The 16,785-nt window shown below is 38.9% G+C and overlaps 1 protein-coding gene across 17 annotated transcripts in view; it reads right to left on the bottom strand.

Annotated features, from left to right (window-relative positions):
- Positions 1-16,785, bottom strand: part of LRRC56 (leucine rich repeat containing 56) — a 77,886-nt gene that overhangs the window by 22,490 nt on the left and 38,611 nt on the right. For 12 of the 17 annotated variants that reach the window (XM_072038934.1, XM_013097064.5, XM_021270568.4 and 9 more), the window contains 2 exons: positions 14,815-14,902; positions 7,910-7,970 (listed from right to left, as the gene is read on the bottom strand). In XM_072038934.1, coding sequence (XP_071895035.1) covers positions 7,910-7,970; positions 14,815-14,902 — 149 coding nt within the window. Of the gene's footprint in view, positions 1-7,909; positions 7,971-10,586; positions 10,669-10,688; positions 10,852-11,717; positions 11,821-14,814; positions 14,903-15,657; positions 15,890-16,785 lie in introns of those variants that run through there. The other 5 variants (XM_072038937.1, XM_021270572.4, XM_021270574.4 and 2 more) reach the window with 5 other exon arrangements.

The following is a 16,785-nucleotide window of genomic DNA, read 5'->3' as shown; positions in this document are numbered from 1 at the left end:
ATAAGTAGAGATGACATCCCCTAATTATCATGCTTTGTGAATTTAAAAGTAGATACCACTTAACATAAACTACTTAGTAAAAACAATGAGATTCTTGGAAGAAAAAAAAAAAAACAAAACCTGCTTGTTTAAAGTAGTGCTTATTGCAGGTTAAGACCAAATACTGAGAATATACAGCCTTTGCTTATTCACATAGATGAACTTTACAGAAGGTCCTTCAGACAATAGAGGCAGTATTGTTTACACAGAAAAATGACAAAATAAGACTCATTATACAAATAAATACATTTTCAAATATTTTTAAATCTTCAGGATGATTTAGCAACTATATTTTAATGTGTTTATCTAAAAAAGGATGAAAATTATACCAGTCCTCCTTACTGTTTCTATTGCCAAAATTTAAAATATGGTAATAAACATTTTTTTTTCCCTTAAATAAATTCCTGTGGAACAATTATTGTGTTTTAAAACTAGATTTACTTTTGGATGCTGAGAGCAAGGATGTTAAAAAAAAAAAAGTCTGTGGAACCTTAATAGGATAATTCTTAAGGGCAAGATGAACTAGACAACAATAAACAGAGCAAACTCTCTAAGTCACTGTCTGTGGAAAGATTGATAGGATAGCTAGGAAATGTACAAATGGTCTGTCAAATGCACAATCCCTCCTAAAATTTCTGTTACTGGAAGTGGGTGGAATGTTTCACTATCAAACTTTTGTCTTCAGCTTCTCCATGTGAAAAACAAGCAGTGCAGCTTAAGGCAAAGAGGGACAACTGTGCATGCGTTATGCCTGCTAGCTGAATCCCAAATCTCACTTCCTAAAACATGAAGGCATTTTGGTATTTCTTCTTGCAGGTATTGATCCATCCCAGAGAGACCTGATGCAGTTTGCAATGATCTCAGGGCAAAGCGATATAACTTTGCCAAACAGCAAATAAGAAATAAATCTACAGAGAAAGAAGCGTGCAAATGGAAAAATAGCAACAGGCCCTCAGTGTGCAATAATGCGTCCACAGAAAATAAGAATAACTAAATCAAATCCCACACGGAGAATACTTGATAGAAATTAGATTATAAGAACCGGTTGTGCAATGAAATCCTATTTATTTCTTCATTGTGTATACTTATTGCTTGGCAGTTACCAACTGATGAATACAATCAAATAGCTTCATTTCCTCCTCCCACCCTTCCCTTTTCAAATCAGCACTTACCTTGCATTCCAAGACCATCATTTTCCATTGAACCCAATTATTTCTTCCCTTTCCCCAAAAAAAGTCCAAACCAACAAGCTGCAGACAAGCAACTCTCGTGATGGAGGGAATCAAAGCAACCTGCAAACACATTGCACTGACGATAACATTATTTTCCTGCCTATATCTGTGAGGCCAACCCCTCCTGATGGCTGCTTGGACCACAGCTGACAAAGAGACTATGGAGCCTGGATAGCTCCACCAGCAATGGTGTAATTACTGCTGCTTCCCAACCCAGTTCTTTGGGTTTTCTCAGATGATGGTTATAACCATTCTTTCTTATCACTGAATAAAACAATCATTAGGTGTATATATTCATAAATATATGTGAAACAAAGCAGCTGCAAACCCTAATAGCAGGGCATGTAAAGCATTTATTTGCTGCCAGAAATCTACTTGATACCACTAACATTTTTATTTATCATATTATAGTAGCGTCCAGAGCATGTAACTGAGATCATGATCCCATCAGGAAAAGCCTTGCACATAATTCATAAAAAGACTGTGTCTGCCCCTGAGTAATATATAAAATAAATGACTGAGATTGAAAACATGGTGAATTTCTGCAGCTAGCCTGTTCCCACAGTAAAAACAACAGCCAACCCCATAATTAAGTTGTATTTTTGAAATCCTGGTCCAGTGGCTCAGCCATGAAGCCATTTGATTCCCTCTAGTCTGTGGGTAAACTGCTGCCATTGCTATCTCCAGTTGGTTCAAAGAGTAAGGATGCCCCCATAAGCCCTGAATCAGGTGAGTTTGTGATCCCCTAAAAGGTTCTCACTCACTAGGAGGGATCAGCACGTAGCTAGATGATTCTTGCACACAAACAATGCTTTTAAGACCAAAACAGTGGTTAATGTAGAATTTCAAAGGTGCTCTTTGGAAATGATAAAATCTTTTATTCATGTATTTTCTTGGAAAAGGATGAGGAAAAGAAATAGCACACAAATAGTGAGAGCCAGAGACGTGGCTTTTAAAGGTGTGGTTGTATGCACTTCTCTCTGCTCACTGAACTTGAGAAAGTACAGGCTGGATTCTTTCTGTGGGAGCAACTGTGCATCCTCAAATGCCAGAGAAGGAAGGCAGGATGCCTCTATCCTCAGACTTTCTTAAGAGAAGAGAAAAGCTGAAAAACGCCCATCATCTCCCCTCTAGTCTGCTGTCCTGGAAAGCACCGTATTGTCAGCACATCCTCAGCTCAGTGAGTGCTCACCTCAAGGTGAGCCACATCTCTTGGCTGGACAACGCCAAATGAAGATGACCCCAGAGGAAGCTGTACAAGGAAAAGGGGGAAAATAAAAGGATTTCAACCACCTGAGTGGTGGTAAATGCTGGTAAATGCTCTAGGCAATCAGGTTTTGCTAGGACTTAACATAGACTGGCTAACTGTGCTTTGCTGAAAATAATCCGGTCAATTAAAAATAGCTGAATTTCTATCCCAAAATCATGATTATTATTTTTTTAATAGCAATAATATGAATACTTAAACCCATCACTGCTAAATAAAACTTGAGGTCACAGGAATTTTGCCAAGTTTTATGATATTCCCAGGGATGCGCAGACATTAATACAGAGACGACTTATTAATACAGAGATTAAGTTTCAACTCAAATGCTTTCTTTCGTAGCTCCTGGCAAGCACACTGAGTTCTCAAAGAATATGTTCTTAAGATTGACTTCACAGCAACCTTAACTGCTGCAAGACTTTCAGGCTGGCTATACAAAAGCAGCAGAAGAAACATTTTGTAAAATAAACTAACCTGCATTTGAAAATAAATGCTTTTTCCATGCTGAAAAGCAAACATAAAAGCAAGCAGCGCTGCTGTAGGCACTGAAATAAGGACACAGAGATTCACCCAGGCCAAAGCAGAGCAGCAGCTCTCTGACTGTGTGTGTCAGCACAACACAATGCAACAGTACCCTGATTAAACTCTCTAGGCACTGCTGTCATACAAACAGATCACACATTGACAAACACTGGCATGTTTAACACAAACTAAGTATCTGGAATGATTTTAGAAAATATTTTGGAATTTTATCTCAGCAATGCTGACCTCTGTTGCACAGAAAATGGTAGGTATTTATACATAGTACTTATGTCATACACATCAGACGTAAAATTCCCTCATTGAAAAAAAAAAAAAGACTGGAAGAGGAAGAAGGAAACTAGAGAAAAAATAGCAAGGAAAGGAATAAGTAAGAAAGATAAAGAAAAAAAAAGATTAAAGGGAATGATGTCCCATAACATCTGTTTGAGATAAAACTATCCAAAGAATAGCAGATGCTCAGACACTCCATCAGCAGCACTTTCAGTTTTGGGGCTATTTCTGTTACAGATGAGCCCGCTATGGGATGGTGCAACTTGCTCCAGGTCCCACAAAGCACCTAGAATAACGTTCAGTCCTAGCTGGCAAGCAGTTCCACCTAAGTCAAACTTCTTGCAACTTTAAAAGGTGAGCATTCGCCTAAACTCTCTGTTGGATGAGTACCAGGGTGTAATATTGCTAATTGCAAATTCCTGAAGATCCTGACTGAGGTCATGAAGGTATTTTTAAACATTGGCTTTAAAGCCCTTGCCCCCAGTTAAGAAAGAATTAGTTTGGTTCTGGTTGCTTAAAGTCATGAAATCATCAGCAATACTCTCAACTCAAGCCACTCGTTTCACATTTTCACTCATCTTTTCACAGTCAAGAGGGCTTGAAACCTTTCAAAAAGTGAACGCACAGATTCCAACGAAGCCAGTCTTGGCCCCTGGAGCTGGTGGTAAAATATATCTATCTATCCTAACACTCAGAATAAAAGCATGGGCACTGACAAATTTGCATGCACTCTGCACCTTGCTCATTTTAACCTTCACAACAACTCTCTCATTTCTGCTCTCCCTTGATGACTTACTGACCCAAATTGCCCAAGATTAACACACTCTCGTTCTGGGGGAGTCTTTTTGCAATAGGGCAAGAGCAATTCAAGACTGAATACAATGCAGACCACAGGGAAGAAATGTAAACTGTATCTGGATGAAGGAAATCTCCTTTCTTTTCAGTATAACCCTCATACTTATTTTGTCCCTGTCAGTTTTCATCTCACTTGAAATTCAAGAAGTCTCTTTTATAAACTGTTGCTTAAGTAGCCCTGGGAGCAGCCCAGTCCTCTGCTAGCTGCCATGCACAGAGCTGAACTGGAAGAAATGTGCTTCAGCTGGTGAAACAGCTTCTGCTATAACCTTATGGGAACCAAGTCCTGAGATTCCCATATCTGATTTAAAAGCCCTTTCATAGAGATTTTATCAAACATTTTAAAACATCTCTCTTAATTCATTCCTGAATTAAGAATAAAAGCAATCGGATTAAAATATACAGGAGATAGCCAAAGCAGAAGGAATAATTCCATTGGCCTTGAAATATAGCTCTTTTACTGGAAACATTAGCAAGAGAAGGACCGTGTGTCATCACAAAAGAAAGGCGTTTTTTTAGATGCACTCTCTTTAGAACAGGTTCCATGTTTGTCTTCAATTATCAGTTCATAAATTGAGAATTTCTTGGCTGCTAGCAGATGGGCAAAGGTCACCAAATGGGGACCTCATAAACTTAGTGCAATTCAGAAAATTAACAAGAGTCTGAAGTAATTTCTTTCCGCAGCACACCGAGTATTCCAGAGCTCTTCCCCTTTAGCAAAAGGCCACTAGAAAACAAAAACCCAGAAAAAGACAAAAAAGATGTTCCCCTTCAACTGCCAAAGTGGGTGATCAGCAAATAAACTTGGATATGTTTTCCTTATGAATTAAATGAAATGGTTGATAACGATATCCTACACTTATATATAGCCTTTAAGTTTCAAGTATTCAAAAGTAACTTCAGGGGGAGGTGGGGGGAACCATTAATTCACAGGTAAAGCAGCTCAACCACATTCCCAATCAATAGCATCAGAGCTTCTTCAGGAATTATCAGGAAAAAACAGGACAAAACATTTCAAAAAAAAAAATCAGTGACTAAAGCAAAGATCATAAATCCTTATTTTGGCACCTTGCTATCTGCTGTTTGCCGTCAAAAGCAGCTTTTCCCATTTTCAAACTGAGAAGAGATATTTTAATTCTTTTTCACCCTAAAATAATTAGAAAACTTTACAGGAGAGAACAAAACAAAAATAAATGACAAAAAGCAAGACTCCTGTATTGCTACCCACTCGTGCATACACAGACAGTCTTTTGTTCATAATGCTTCATTATATTTTCTCATGTAAGATAGCATGAAAAGAATGTTCACTTTTAACATCTTGAGTATACATCAAACACTCTCAATCTTTTGCCTGCTTTTCTTTCCTACCTTCTTTTCAGTAAACAGACCAATCTTCTACAGTCTGTCCTCGCTAGACATTTCCTGTTATCTGCTGCCCATTTTCAAATTACAGCCACAATGATTCTGACCTTATCCCCAAGAAAGTTTACAGGAATTACTTTTCCTGAGAAGGAAGAACATTCTTCTGTCATCCTCAAAACCATCAGTTATATGGGTTTGGTTGAATACGACAGAATAATCAGCTTTCGGGCAAAGTTCAAGCATCAACAATTTTAATTTGGAAATAAGCTTTTTAAACGTTTTTGAGTAACTGGAAACAGCCCATTAGAATGGCAGCAGCTATGCCACGTTAGCTGTAGCAGACATTGCTACTGCCATGACAGCAACGTTGCATTAATGGGTATTAAACTGACATGATACAGACATCCAAAAACAAAGTTCAAGTACTCAGGCTGTGCTTGCATCATAGGCTGTGCCCTTAAGTGATCTATGTTCATCAGTGACAGATCGTCGAAGATGGGAACTAATAAATGAAAGCTGCTCCTGTCCTGCACTGACTGAGCTCTGGTCTGGGAGAGTTACCAGATTCTTGTTCTTCCTTTACCTGTTTCCCTAAAATTGCATTTAATTGGCACATAGAAAGCCTGCTTATTTAAAGGAGAGTATGTATTTAAAGGCGACCTTGCTTGGAATCTGTGTGTCTGGGAGTTGTCACAATAACAGATTCAAGCCAAAACATAGCAACATTATAATTGATCAAATCAAAACTCAAGAGCCTACATTACCTGCAGCAAGTGCCAGAGGTATATTTTCTCATAGAAAACGGTTTGCAAAAACTTCTCATGGAAAAAGTTAGACTTGCAATACAAAGAAAGGAGCAAAATCCTGCTGAAGCCTTAAGTCAAATAAACTAGGTGGCCATATTCAAAAGTTTTCCTGAACTGCATCCTGCATTCATTACTAACATAAATGGTTAAAACATTTTCCATTGAATACGGATTTTTGGACCAAACCATTTTTTTTCTTTTTAGTATGTCTTCTGATATTGTCAAAAATAGAATTCCTTCACTCACTCCTTACTGCACAGAAATTGAGCAATTTCATGCTTCCAACAAAGGTTGGTTGCCATTAAAATATTTGCAGTAATGTAGATTCATCGCTTTTCCACGTTACAGATTTTAAAGTGGAAAAAAAAATATTTAGACTGCAAATACTTCATCTCATCATCAGAACAAGGGAAAATATGATCAAAGTGTAACAACTGAATGATAAAGTAGCATTTTTAAAGACTATTATCTGTAGATTTTTTCCCGCTGATTCAAAGCTTCTCTTTAAAAGGATATTTATGATTGAGAAGCAGTTTCGGTTCTGACTCAGAACAAATGACAGCCTAGGTTATCCATTCTCATAATGGCTGTCAGATCAAATCTGCTCAATTTTCTTCTACATTTTCTTCCTTCTAGCAACTAGTACAAGCTCAGTCAAAGATCTTAATAACGATCACCAGTAATAAAAAATGAAAGTTTGTTAGCTACTTTAGTGATGATGTATGGGACAGAGAAGGATTTCTTGCTGCTTTCCATTAGGGAACATGTTCTCCTCAACAAGCATTAGTAACATGTCTACTTTTTTCCACAAAGTTAGTAGATAGCAACGCAAAGCCAGAGAGCAGACCTGTTTAACATAAAGATGATCTTTTACACAGCCCTTTCCTGACATGAACTTTTCCATCACACGTTAACTATCAAGGGTAAAACAAATAACAAAACGGGGGACAGAAGACAGTTCTGCCTTCTCATTGAGAAGATTTTCACTTATACCTTCCCACGCCTCCCAGATCCCCAGTTCTCTGGGAGAAAATATGTGATGCTCTCATGGAGCTCAGCAAGCCAGAGATGAAGCTTCACAGCAGCTTTCAGTAAACCCAGCTCCACTGACTTCAATCAAGTGAAGATTTTCATCAGCTGAGGAACTGGTCTGACCTGCATAGGACAGACTACTGTGCACAATAAAAGCCCAAGGGCTGAAACACTCTGAAATCCAAGCATGCACGCACAAGAGGTGAAATTTTTGTGCCTTTCAAATTTACAGCAAATTTCCACGGACTTCAGCATGGCAGGAACATTCCTGGTGTCAGACCGGAGGGTAATTCATCAGCATCACCGCAGCGACACTGATTTGTTCCAGCTTAGGTTCTGTCCTTAAATTTAGGAGGTTGCAGAGCATATATTCTGGGCCTAATCCATTATAATGGCATGTGGAAGTGGAAGAAATGAAAGCAGCATAAATGAAGATTTTATCATTTAAATAAAATTGAGGGCTGTTATTTTTTATATATTTGTTTCAGTTATCATTCATTGCTTACCTCACAGTTACAAGCAAGCTATTGTTCAACTTCAGCTCTCTCAGATTAGGTAGATAGGCACCTACGGGATGAGAATAAAGAATGATTTTGCACACCTGGTAGTAGAATAAAGGAAAGTTCTGACAGTTACACACAGAAGCATCTCATTTTACATGCATTTTCTGCCAGATCTGTGCTGGACCTCTTCTAAGAAAATTAATGAGATTATTTCACTCAGGAAATATTTCATCCTTTGCGTTTTTGCAACAGATACGTATTGTCAGCTTGACTACTGAATTATCATTTTTGGAACCCCTTTCTGACAATCCTGATACAGCACCTTTCCAGAGAGACAACAACAAAAACTGGCTTCATGGTGACTGTTTTTTTCATTCTAATTCATAATCCTTGTTGTTCACTATTCAACTGTAGAAGTTTCATATCTATGAAAAACGCAGTACTCCTTCATTATTATTTTCATTCACATCTTCCTCTATTCCTATGAAACAATTTCTTTTTTGGTTGCTTATGTACATATCTCTGACCCAAAATCACAGACCAAATCCCTCCAAGCTCAGAATAATTTGGATATAATCTCAAGTCACAGGAAACATTTGCTATTGACAAGGGCAAATTTTTATCCATTCCCATTAGCAGAGAACCCTCCAGTTTAATATGTCACCATGAAGAGGCAGCACCATTTTTAGACAGACTGGATTGTTACTAAGACACTAAAGTCTATTCTTAAATATTTTTATAAGCCCTCTAATTAATCCCTGTCTGGCAAGGATGATTTAGCAGTGACCACAAGAAGGACATTCTAGCTCTAGCTCTTTGTAAAGGATCAAAAAGAGAAGAAAAACAAATAATAATAATAATAAAAGGAGTGGGATCTCAAAAGCAAACAAAGAAGGTCATGTTGTTCACTCCATTTCCCCAAACAGAACAACATTGTTTATGGCAAAAACATTTTAATAAATCATGTTTCAGAAGAAGCATTATCTTTATCTAATGCTATTTGGGAGTGATTATAATCCACATATTGAATTTCATGCCATACTGGAAACAACTTCATTTCTTTGCAAAGCTCTTTAGAAAACACTAAAAATTCAAAACACATTGTGCAGTTTTTAGCCTTATTTTTAATCATATTCCATAGTACATAAAAATTAGAGTACAAATTATAAACACACCACCCCATCCTGCAAGGCATACTCTTTCACGTTGAGCAAGTTTTTATAAGGTATGGCAACAAAATACCTCAGAGTCCTGACAGAGGAAATACTAATATCCCTGTTAATTATTCACAGCAGTCACATACACTACAGAAGCAAAGACTTCTGTAGAAATAATCCATGTGCTGAGAAAGACCTCACAGAAAAAAAAATATATCAAAATCTAGATGATTAAAAAAGATCACTATCACGTTACTGATAAGAAACCTGAAGCACAGAGAGATTAATTGACTTTTCCTGAAGCATTTCAGGAAAGAACAAGATGGATCTAGCCTCTTCAGTCCCAGAAGCTAGTGAGGTTCAAGCAAAAGCTATTGCAAAGTATTAAAAAGCGAAATATCACAAAGCAAAAAGGTTTTAAAAAGTGGTATGAAGCAGAAGATTTGACTAAGATGTCAAAAAGGCTAGCTCAAGAGAAACTGAGAGACTTGCTCAAGAAAAAAGGCTCTCTACTGAATACATTTAGGGTTGGTTCAGGAAAAAAAATACTATTAAAGGACTCAAATAGGCAGTGGGGTGTGGCAGCCAGCGTTACAGACTGAAGAGACAATTTTCACATCTGGTTATTTCATTACTGTAACACGATCCCCCATCTCGGACATTTTCTTGTATTTTGGCACAAGCTACCCCTGGGAACTCATAGAGTGTTAAACCCTAACGGGTTGTTTTGTCGACTAAAATAAAAGTAAGCTATGTGCAGCAGTGCAAAAATCTGCCACCAAGACTCGAACAATGTTTTTTTCAGCTCCACAGGTTCTGCCCTCTTTTAAGTTTTCTGTTAGATACATAAATGTTCTGCAGTGCTAAAAAATCATTGACTGACTTTTTTTTTTGTTTGCCTATTTTTGTGTTCCAATTCCTTGCATACAGACTGGAGACCAAAAGATTAAGATACAGAGAGAAAAGTGTAAAAGAAGAATGACAAAGTAAGAGTCCTATACAAACACAAGAACTTATTTCTGATTTTCTTAATTTTAACCCTCATGCCATCTTTCCTGAGAGCGAGGACACAATTCATTCTTATATGAATATACAGATACCCTACAATACCAACATGATTAACTTTAAATATTGATGTTTAATGTATGACCAATATATTCCTCATTCTGAACTGTGTTCCTACTATATAATTTAAATTCTAAACAATAGAGTCACCCACAAAAGTACTGGTAACCACAGTGCTGGTCTGAATATCTGAGAATACAGAATGGCTAGCAATGCTCTCCTGTTTTCAATTCCCTTTCACTAGCCTTTTGCTATGTGGCTTTGAAATTAGCAACCAGCAACAATGCACAAGTGTGAAACTATTCAACCATACTATCCCAGTGGAGCAAAAACTGAATAAAGAATTGAAAGAAATCAAAGCGTAAGGTAGGTGCTTCATACCATTTTCTTTGAAACAAAACAAAGCCGAACTTATTTAAAACAAACAAACAAAAACAGCACTTAAATCAAAGTAGTACCCAGAATGTTTTCATGAAAATTAGTTTGGTCCACCAACACAATGAGCATTCTTGTGGTAAAGTCTAATTACTCTCTAAGATGAATCTTCTGCAAACACCTACCTCAGAGCTGCTATATTTAGATCCAGAGACTGCAATTCTCAGATTACTAACTACACTGCTGAATAAAAGCGATACATGCACATTCAACAGCATTGCCTTAAGTAATACACTTCACAAGTAGAGTAGTAATGAAGATATCTTTCTGAGCTGCCTTAGTATAGCAGGTGACATTTATATACCTAATTAGGACTAACGAGAAAGCAGGCAGGTTGCTGGTCTAATTATACTCCAGAAGCTACAATACCTATATTAATTGCACTTGTTGTTTATGTTGCAATGTATTCTGCAGGCAATACCATGTATATCGTTTTTCTGTTGTTAGCAAAAAATCATCCTGGCTTGACTTGCTAAGCCTCCTGGAGTATGACCTACTGCAAAATATACACAGAAGAAATGACTGACAAATGCTGGCTTTGGCATCAGGGAACCTGTGTGTTTTGATGACATTACAGTACAGAACAGGCATGTGAACTCAGGCTGCACTTTTCCAGCAACAGCAACCTGATATGTAAATTAAGCAGGCTATTTAATTCACTTAAGTTGTGTTTGATCAAGTTACATCACCTTGATGTTACTCCCATGTATGTTCTAAGCGTGCCTTTTTGCACGTTTCTGGGGGGAAATGGACAATATAGCTGGAGATTAGACTGCAGCAGCTGCAGACAAACCCGAGCTAGCTGCAGTCTAGCTACCTGAGATTACAACCTCACAAAAAGAGGCATCAGCATAAGGTTTAATATGAATTCACTGCTGGATGTATTTCTGATTCCTGGAGAGGCTGTCTAGCCCTGTGCTGTTGCATGTCCTCGGTGAAGCTTGTTAATACCAGCTCAATTAAAGGCAGCTTGGGCAGAAACACGTGCTGGAGCCGTGCCTGCAGCCTCAGTGCCGGCCTGCCCCAGGTCCTGCCAACGCCTGCCGATGGACGTCTTCTGCCTTTGCCTCTTGTAAAGAAACACTGACAAATAGAACTGAAGGAAACAGATAAGGCAACCCTGTATGAAAAGCAACATATGCCTATTTCCGAACCTTTAGCAGAGCTTTTCCTTGATAAAATGCTTTCTGCCGAGCAGCAAGAGAGTCTTCTGCAGTCCCCTTGCAGCAGAAACCAGCTGCCTCACCAAAGGGAAGCAGCGGTCTCCAGACACATAATCAACTTAGACTGGCTGCCAGAAGGCAACAATTGAATAAGTACCAGGGAACAGCATTGTGGGTAACTTGATTTGTAGCTATTAAAATCACTTAGAAATAAGAGAACTATGTAGTGTCTTAAATGACTATATCCCACCATTACTTTCAACAGGGATTTCTATGAGCTGGTCATGAAAACGGTCCCAGATCTGTCAGCAATCAAAACTGAAGGGATAAGCTAATAAAAAGGAAACAGCCCATCTGTTTGAGTACAAGCTGAAGCCTACATGCAGTTAGAGAACACAGAAGTAAATCCAAATTCCACAAAGCTGGATATACGACTTGCCAGGGAGGTTCAATGTTGTGCCTGTCACTCAGCAAGGTGCACTGAAAACAAATAGCTAGAGATTTCAGCAATTGCCCCCAGCCCCACAAAGACTCAATTTCAAGTTCTGGCATGAAGCCTTTCATTATTTTAATACTGAACACATGAGAACATTTTCACATTAGTCTTTTAGGGTTTCAGCCCACACCCTGTCCCTAAGAAACATAACTGTTCCTTCCTGCTATGTCACACCAGTGGGGAAAGGCTGTCCTGGCAAATTCGGAAAGGTTGACAAGATTACACTGTAAAGCTCATCACATCTCACGAGTGGAATGCTTATAAGAAAAGCAACAAGTTTTAAATCACTCTGGAAATTTTGCTAAGGAGATGCAGACCCTCGATGCTTGGGATACAATCTGTGCATCACCAAGAAGTTTAAAACATTTCTTGAGTGAAAATTTCTGTGTAAATTTGGGATTCAAGAGCTACGAGGTTCCATGGAGTTACGTGCATTCTAGTAACTGGATCAGTGTCCAGGTGGAGATCAGTGATGAGTGGTGCTCCTCACAGGTCAATATTGGAACCAGCACTGTTCAACATCTTTGCTAGTGACATGGACCGTGGGATGGAGTGCACCCTTTGCAAATTTGCTGATGACACCAAGCTGTGTGGGGTGGTGACATGCTGGAGGGAAGGGATGTGGAGCAATCCCAAGCACAAATACAGGCTGGGGGGGAGAATGGATTGAGAGCAGCCCTGAGAAGAACCTGGGGGTGGTGGTTGGTGAGAAGCTCAACGTAAGCCAGCTAAAAGAGGGTATGTTTAGATTAGATATAAGGAAGAAATTATTTACTATAATGGTGGTGAGGCAGTGGAAGAGGTTGCCTGGAAAAGTTGTGGAGAAACTGCAAACCGGTGACCACTGGAAGCATTAAGTGACAAACTTTCTGCCCTAGCCATCTGGTGGCATTTTCAAAGAAATTTTCACATGAGGGAAAGTCAGTAATGCACATAAAGACAAACAAACACACACAGGATAGTGTTGACGTTTTGTTATTCTCACAAGCAGCGGGGACCCAGAGCTGCCTTTTATTTTTCTTTATAGCCCCCAAAGTCCAACTCCTGTTGCAAACAGTTGGACATAAGATGGAAATTGTTTGCAACATAGGAATAGTGCTCCGTATTCTGTAGAAGTTGCAAAAACCTATCAAAAGGAGCAGAAAGAAAGGGAATTATTCCAGTAATGGAAAGGAAAGGGAAGTATGGAGGACACATGAAAAAGAGAGATCAGAGACATGTAAATTATATACATATTTTTTTGTTCTTCTTCTATAGTAATACTTCAGAAAATCTACAAGATTGAGTGCGGTATGTTTGTGTAAGCACATAAGGAGTAAGAGGCGGTAAGGTAAAAGTTCAAAAGAAGAAATGGAGGGGACTACATATTTAAGATAATCCCATGACACAGAAGGCACTGATAAGGTAAGACATTTTGCTAGCTTGTAACATCTGATGTAAAATGACATAGGAATGGGAGCACCACTTTGGAGCACTAGTAGAAAGCACATAATAAGATTTTCTTATCAACTGGAGGAAACATGACTCGACTGATCATTAACTCCAAAAGAAACAGATGTAATTTACCTTAAATTACCAACTGCTTATCATAAAGAGACCTATCTGCAAAATAAACTGAATAACCAATATAAAGTGGCATGTACAATGCAAGACATACCCACTCCCCTCTGCCCCCCATTGCACTTGCTTTCTCCATTCTTGATAAATTGTCATCAAAAGGCCCACAAAAGCTGTTCGGCTGTTACATTATAGTCACTTGCATACCTTGGTGGTCTGCATGGGAAAATGAACTGCTTGTCTGAAAATACTAGCACCCACTTTTGGGGGTGTGACTCCATTTGGCACATAAAATATTACCCTGCAGTAGTCACTCTGCTTCAGTGTAGCTGAAGATGGACTTGGCTGTGATGAAAGCCTACACGTTGCTGACAGAAATGACTGCCAGTACTGGAAAAAAGAAATCTTTCATATACTCAGTGTTAACTCTGCTATAGAAGGAATTCCTTCAGTACTTCCTTACTTCTCCAGTGCAGAGATGATGACACAGAGACAAATCACAAGCATTAGGGCCTCCTGGGGCTCATCAGATGATGTATCTAAAGGAGCTTCCTCAGGCACAATTGCCAGCACAGCTTGATGAGGCAGTGCAGGAAGCAAACATAGGCTGCTGCAAATATTAGCAGCCTGATACTACTAGCGATTTCTCAGCCACAGGGGAATCTTCCAGTGGAGACAAACTGAACTTTGGCTATTCTGTCTTGCTAGAGTAGCATCAAGTACCCTAGGGGGCAAGGTAATCAGTAAATGCTCATTTAAGGCTTAGAGGCATGTCATTTGTGAGGAATTTGTTCAAATTAATTGGCATTAGACAGAAGTGGTGTCACTCATCCCATTGCTGTAGCGTTCAGTCCTATGTAGTGCCTCACAGAAGGAAACAGTGATCAAGTGAGAGATACAAGGGAGATCAAGTTTCAGAAACTCCCTAGCAGGACAGTACTTTACACTGGCTGTTGATTTCTGAGTCCCCAGTCCTGCTAAGATACAATAAAGGAAAATTTGAGAAAGTAAGCAGAAGATAAATTGTTTTCTTACCAAAGTTCCCCAAGCTGTTCTCTCTTGTATCTACTCGCATCTCTAGGGCCTTCACTTGCTGCAGATCATCTATCCCTGTCAAAGCTTTCTGTAAAGATAAGCAGAGATATATGTTTATTCTCATGAAAGAAAAACAGATACAGGAGCAAAAAGGTGTACAAAGGCTTTCAAGCTGTGCTGTGTCAGCATGTGCTCCACGTCAAAATGCCTAGACATGTGATCACATCAAAATAAATTTATGATTGAAAGATCTTTCTTTCTAGTAGCTCTGAATTATTCCAATTTCATATAAATTCTACATTGCTCACAGAATCCAGGCTGAGCATTATATTCAAGCTGCAAAACAAAAGACCTACATGCCAATTAAATTCATTTGAACTACATGTCCATACTTTAAAACTTGTGTAAATTTGTAAAAATCTGTAAATCTTGTACAAATCCTCAGCAGATAAGAAATGTTATCATAGTGTCACCTCTAATCAAGAAGGTTCTAGATAGTAAAACTCTGTAAAAGGCTAAGTAATGTGTTTTGATCAGAAACTATCATAAGAAAACACAATTTTAGCTCAAGATGGTCTTAAAAGGTTTGCTTTTCTGGTAGAACACAACAGTAATTACAAGAATTCCAAATTTCTTTTAAGAGAGTTAGGCAATGTCAATGGAAGCCTCCAAAACCTTTTGTTTTTGCAAAACCTTCGTGATATGGTCAACTGCTGCAGAAAGCAAGGGTGTGTGTGAATGCAATTCACTGTCACAGGTTCTTTCCCTAAATATCCCGAAGTTGGCATTGACACATACATTCAGATTTTGCTCTATATTTAATATAGGGTCAGTTGAGACTACCTGTTTTCTAGCTTAATCACAACAAATGATAGAGAGAGCCTTGAACCAAAATCCTGGCATGCCACTTTCCAAAGAAAAAGCCTGAGAGAGCCCACTCAGTGATGTGACCTACTTGGCAAAGGTTAGCATGAGGACAGAAACGAGCAGAAATTATTCACAAACGAGAGAGGGAAGCTCTAGGGCAGCCAATGAAAACTGCAGTGAAGTCCTATGGTCCCAGGCTACAATTCCACAAGCAGTTGAAACTCTCTCATGTGTTACCACTGCCAGAAGATTGCTCTCATCCCCTGTTCCCTCCTTTCTTCCCCACTACATGTCCCACTGCTTCATTTGCATCAGCTTTGGGTGCTCAGTGAATCCTTCTTGAACCAATTTAATTAAATAGGCCAGGAGGGAACTCTGCCCCTTTTTCCTGATGGGTTACTGGTTCATGGAAGGGTCTGAAATACTCCAGAGAGATGAGAACAAGGCTTTAGGTCACCGTAACTGCCTGAAAGAGCTGAGGCTACAGATAGTGATACAGCTGCTAGATTTTCACCTTTCTGTGCCAGAAGAGTTAGGACTTACAGCTAAAAAAGTCTGCTTCAAAGAAATGGCTGATTTTGTTGAGTTTCTCCTCAGAATTACAACCAAGAACACAGGTGGCAAGACGTATTGTCACCTGCCTTTTGCCATGCTGTTGAATGACTTTGTTCCTTCACGTTAAATAATCTCTACCTATGGGAGATAATTTTTCTTACTATTAGAAAGTTACAACATACTTTAGCTTGTTTTCATCTGGAGACCAACACTAATAAGGGGGAAATGATTCATTAGAAGAGAATGTGTGTAGGACCACCTCTGTTTATGAGTTTGGGGAGGAAAAAATAACCGCAAGAACATCCAGTTCATTTTTGTAGGGAAAAAGGGCAGTTGCAACATTCCCGCTCATCAAGTAAAATTTGTATTGCTCACAAGTGACTGCAATTTCATTCACCCAAATGGCTCCACATCCCCTAACAAACAAAGGACCAAAACAGCCTGAGTGGAGCTGAGATGACAGTTTAGAAGGGCATGGTTTCCTGAAACAGCTGAGCAGCCCTCCTTGAAAACCTGGCTCCCTCTGTGAGGCTTTGAATCAGACTCCTC

This window comes from Anas platyrhynchos, chromosome 5 (genome assembly GCF_047663525.1).
Source record: "Anas platyrhynchos isolate ZD024472 breed Pekin duck chromosome 5, IASCAAS_PekinDuck_T2T, whole genome shotgun sequence".
Taxonomy (NCBI): domain Eukaryota; kingdom Metazoa; phylum Chordata; class Aves; order Anseriformes; family Anatidae; genus Anas; species Anas platyrhynchos.
The sequence above is the reverse complement of the archived record's forward strand: the minus strand, read 5'-3'. Positions and strand labels throughout refer to the sequence as shown.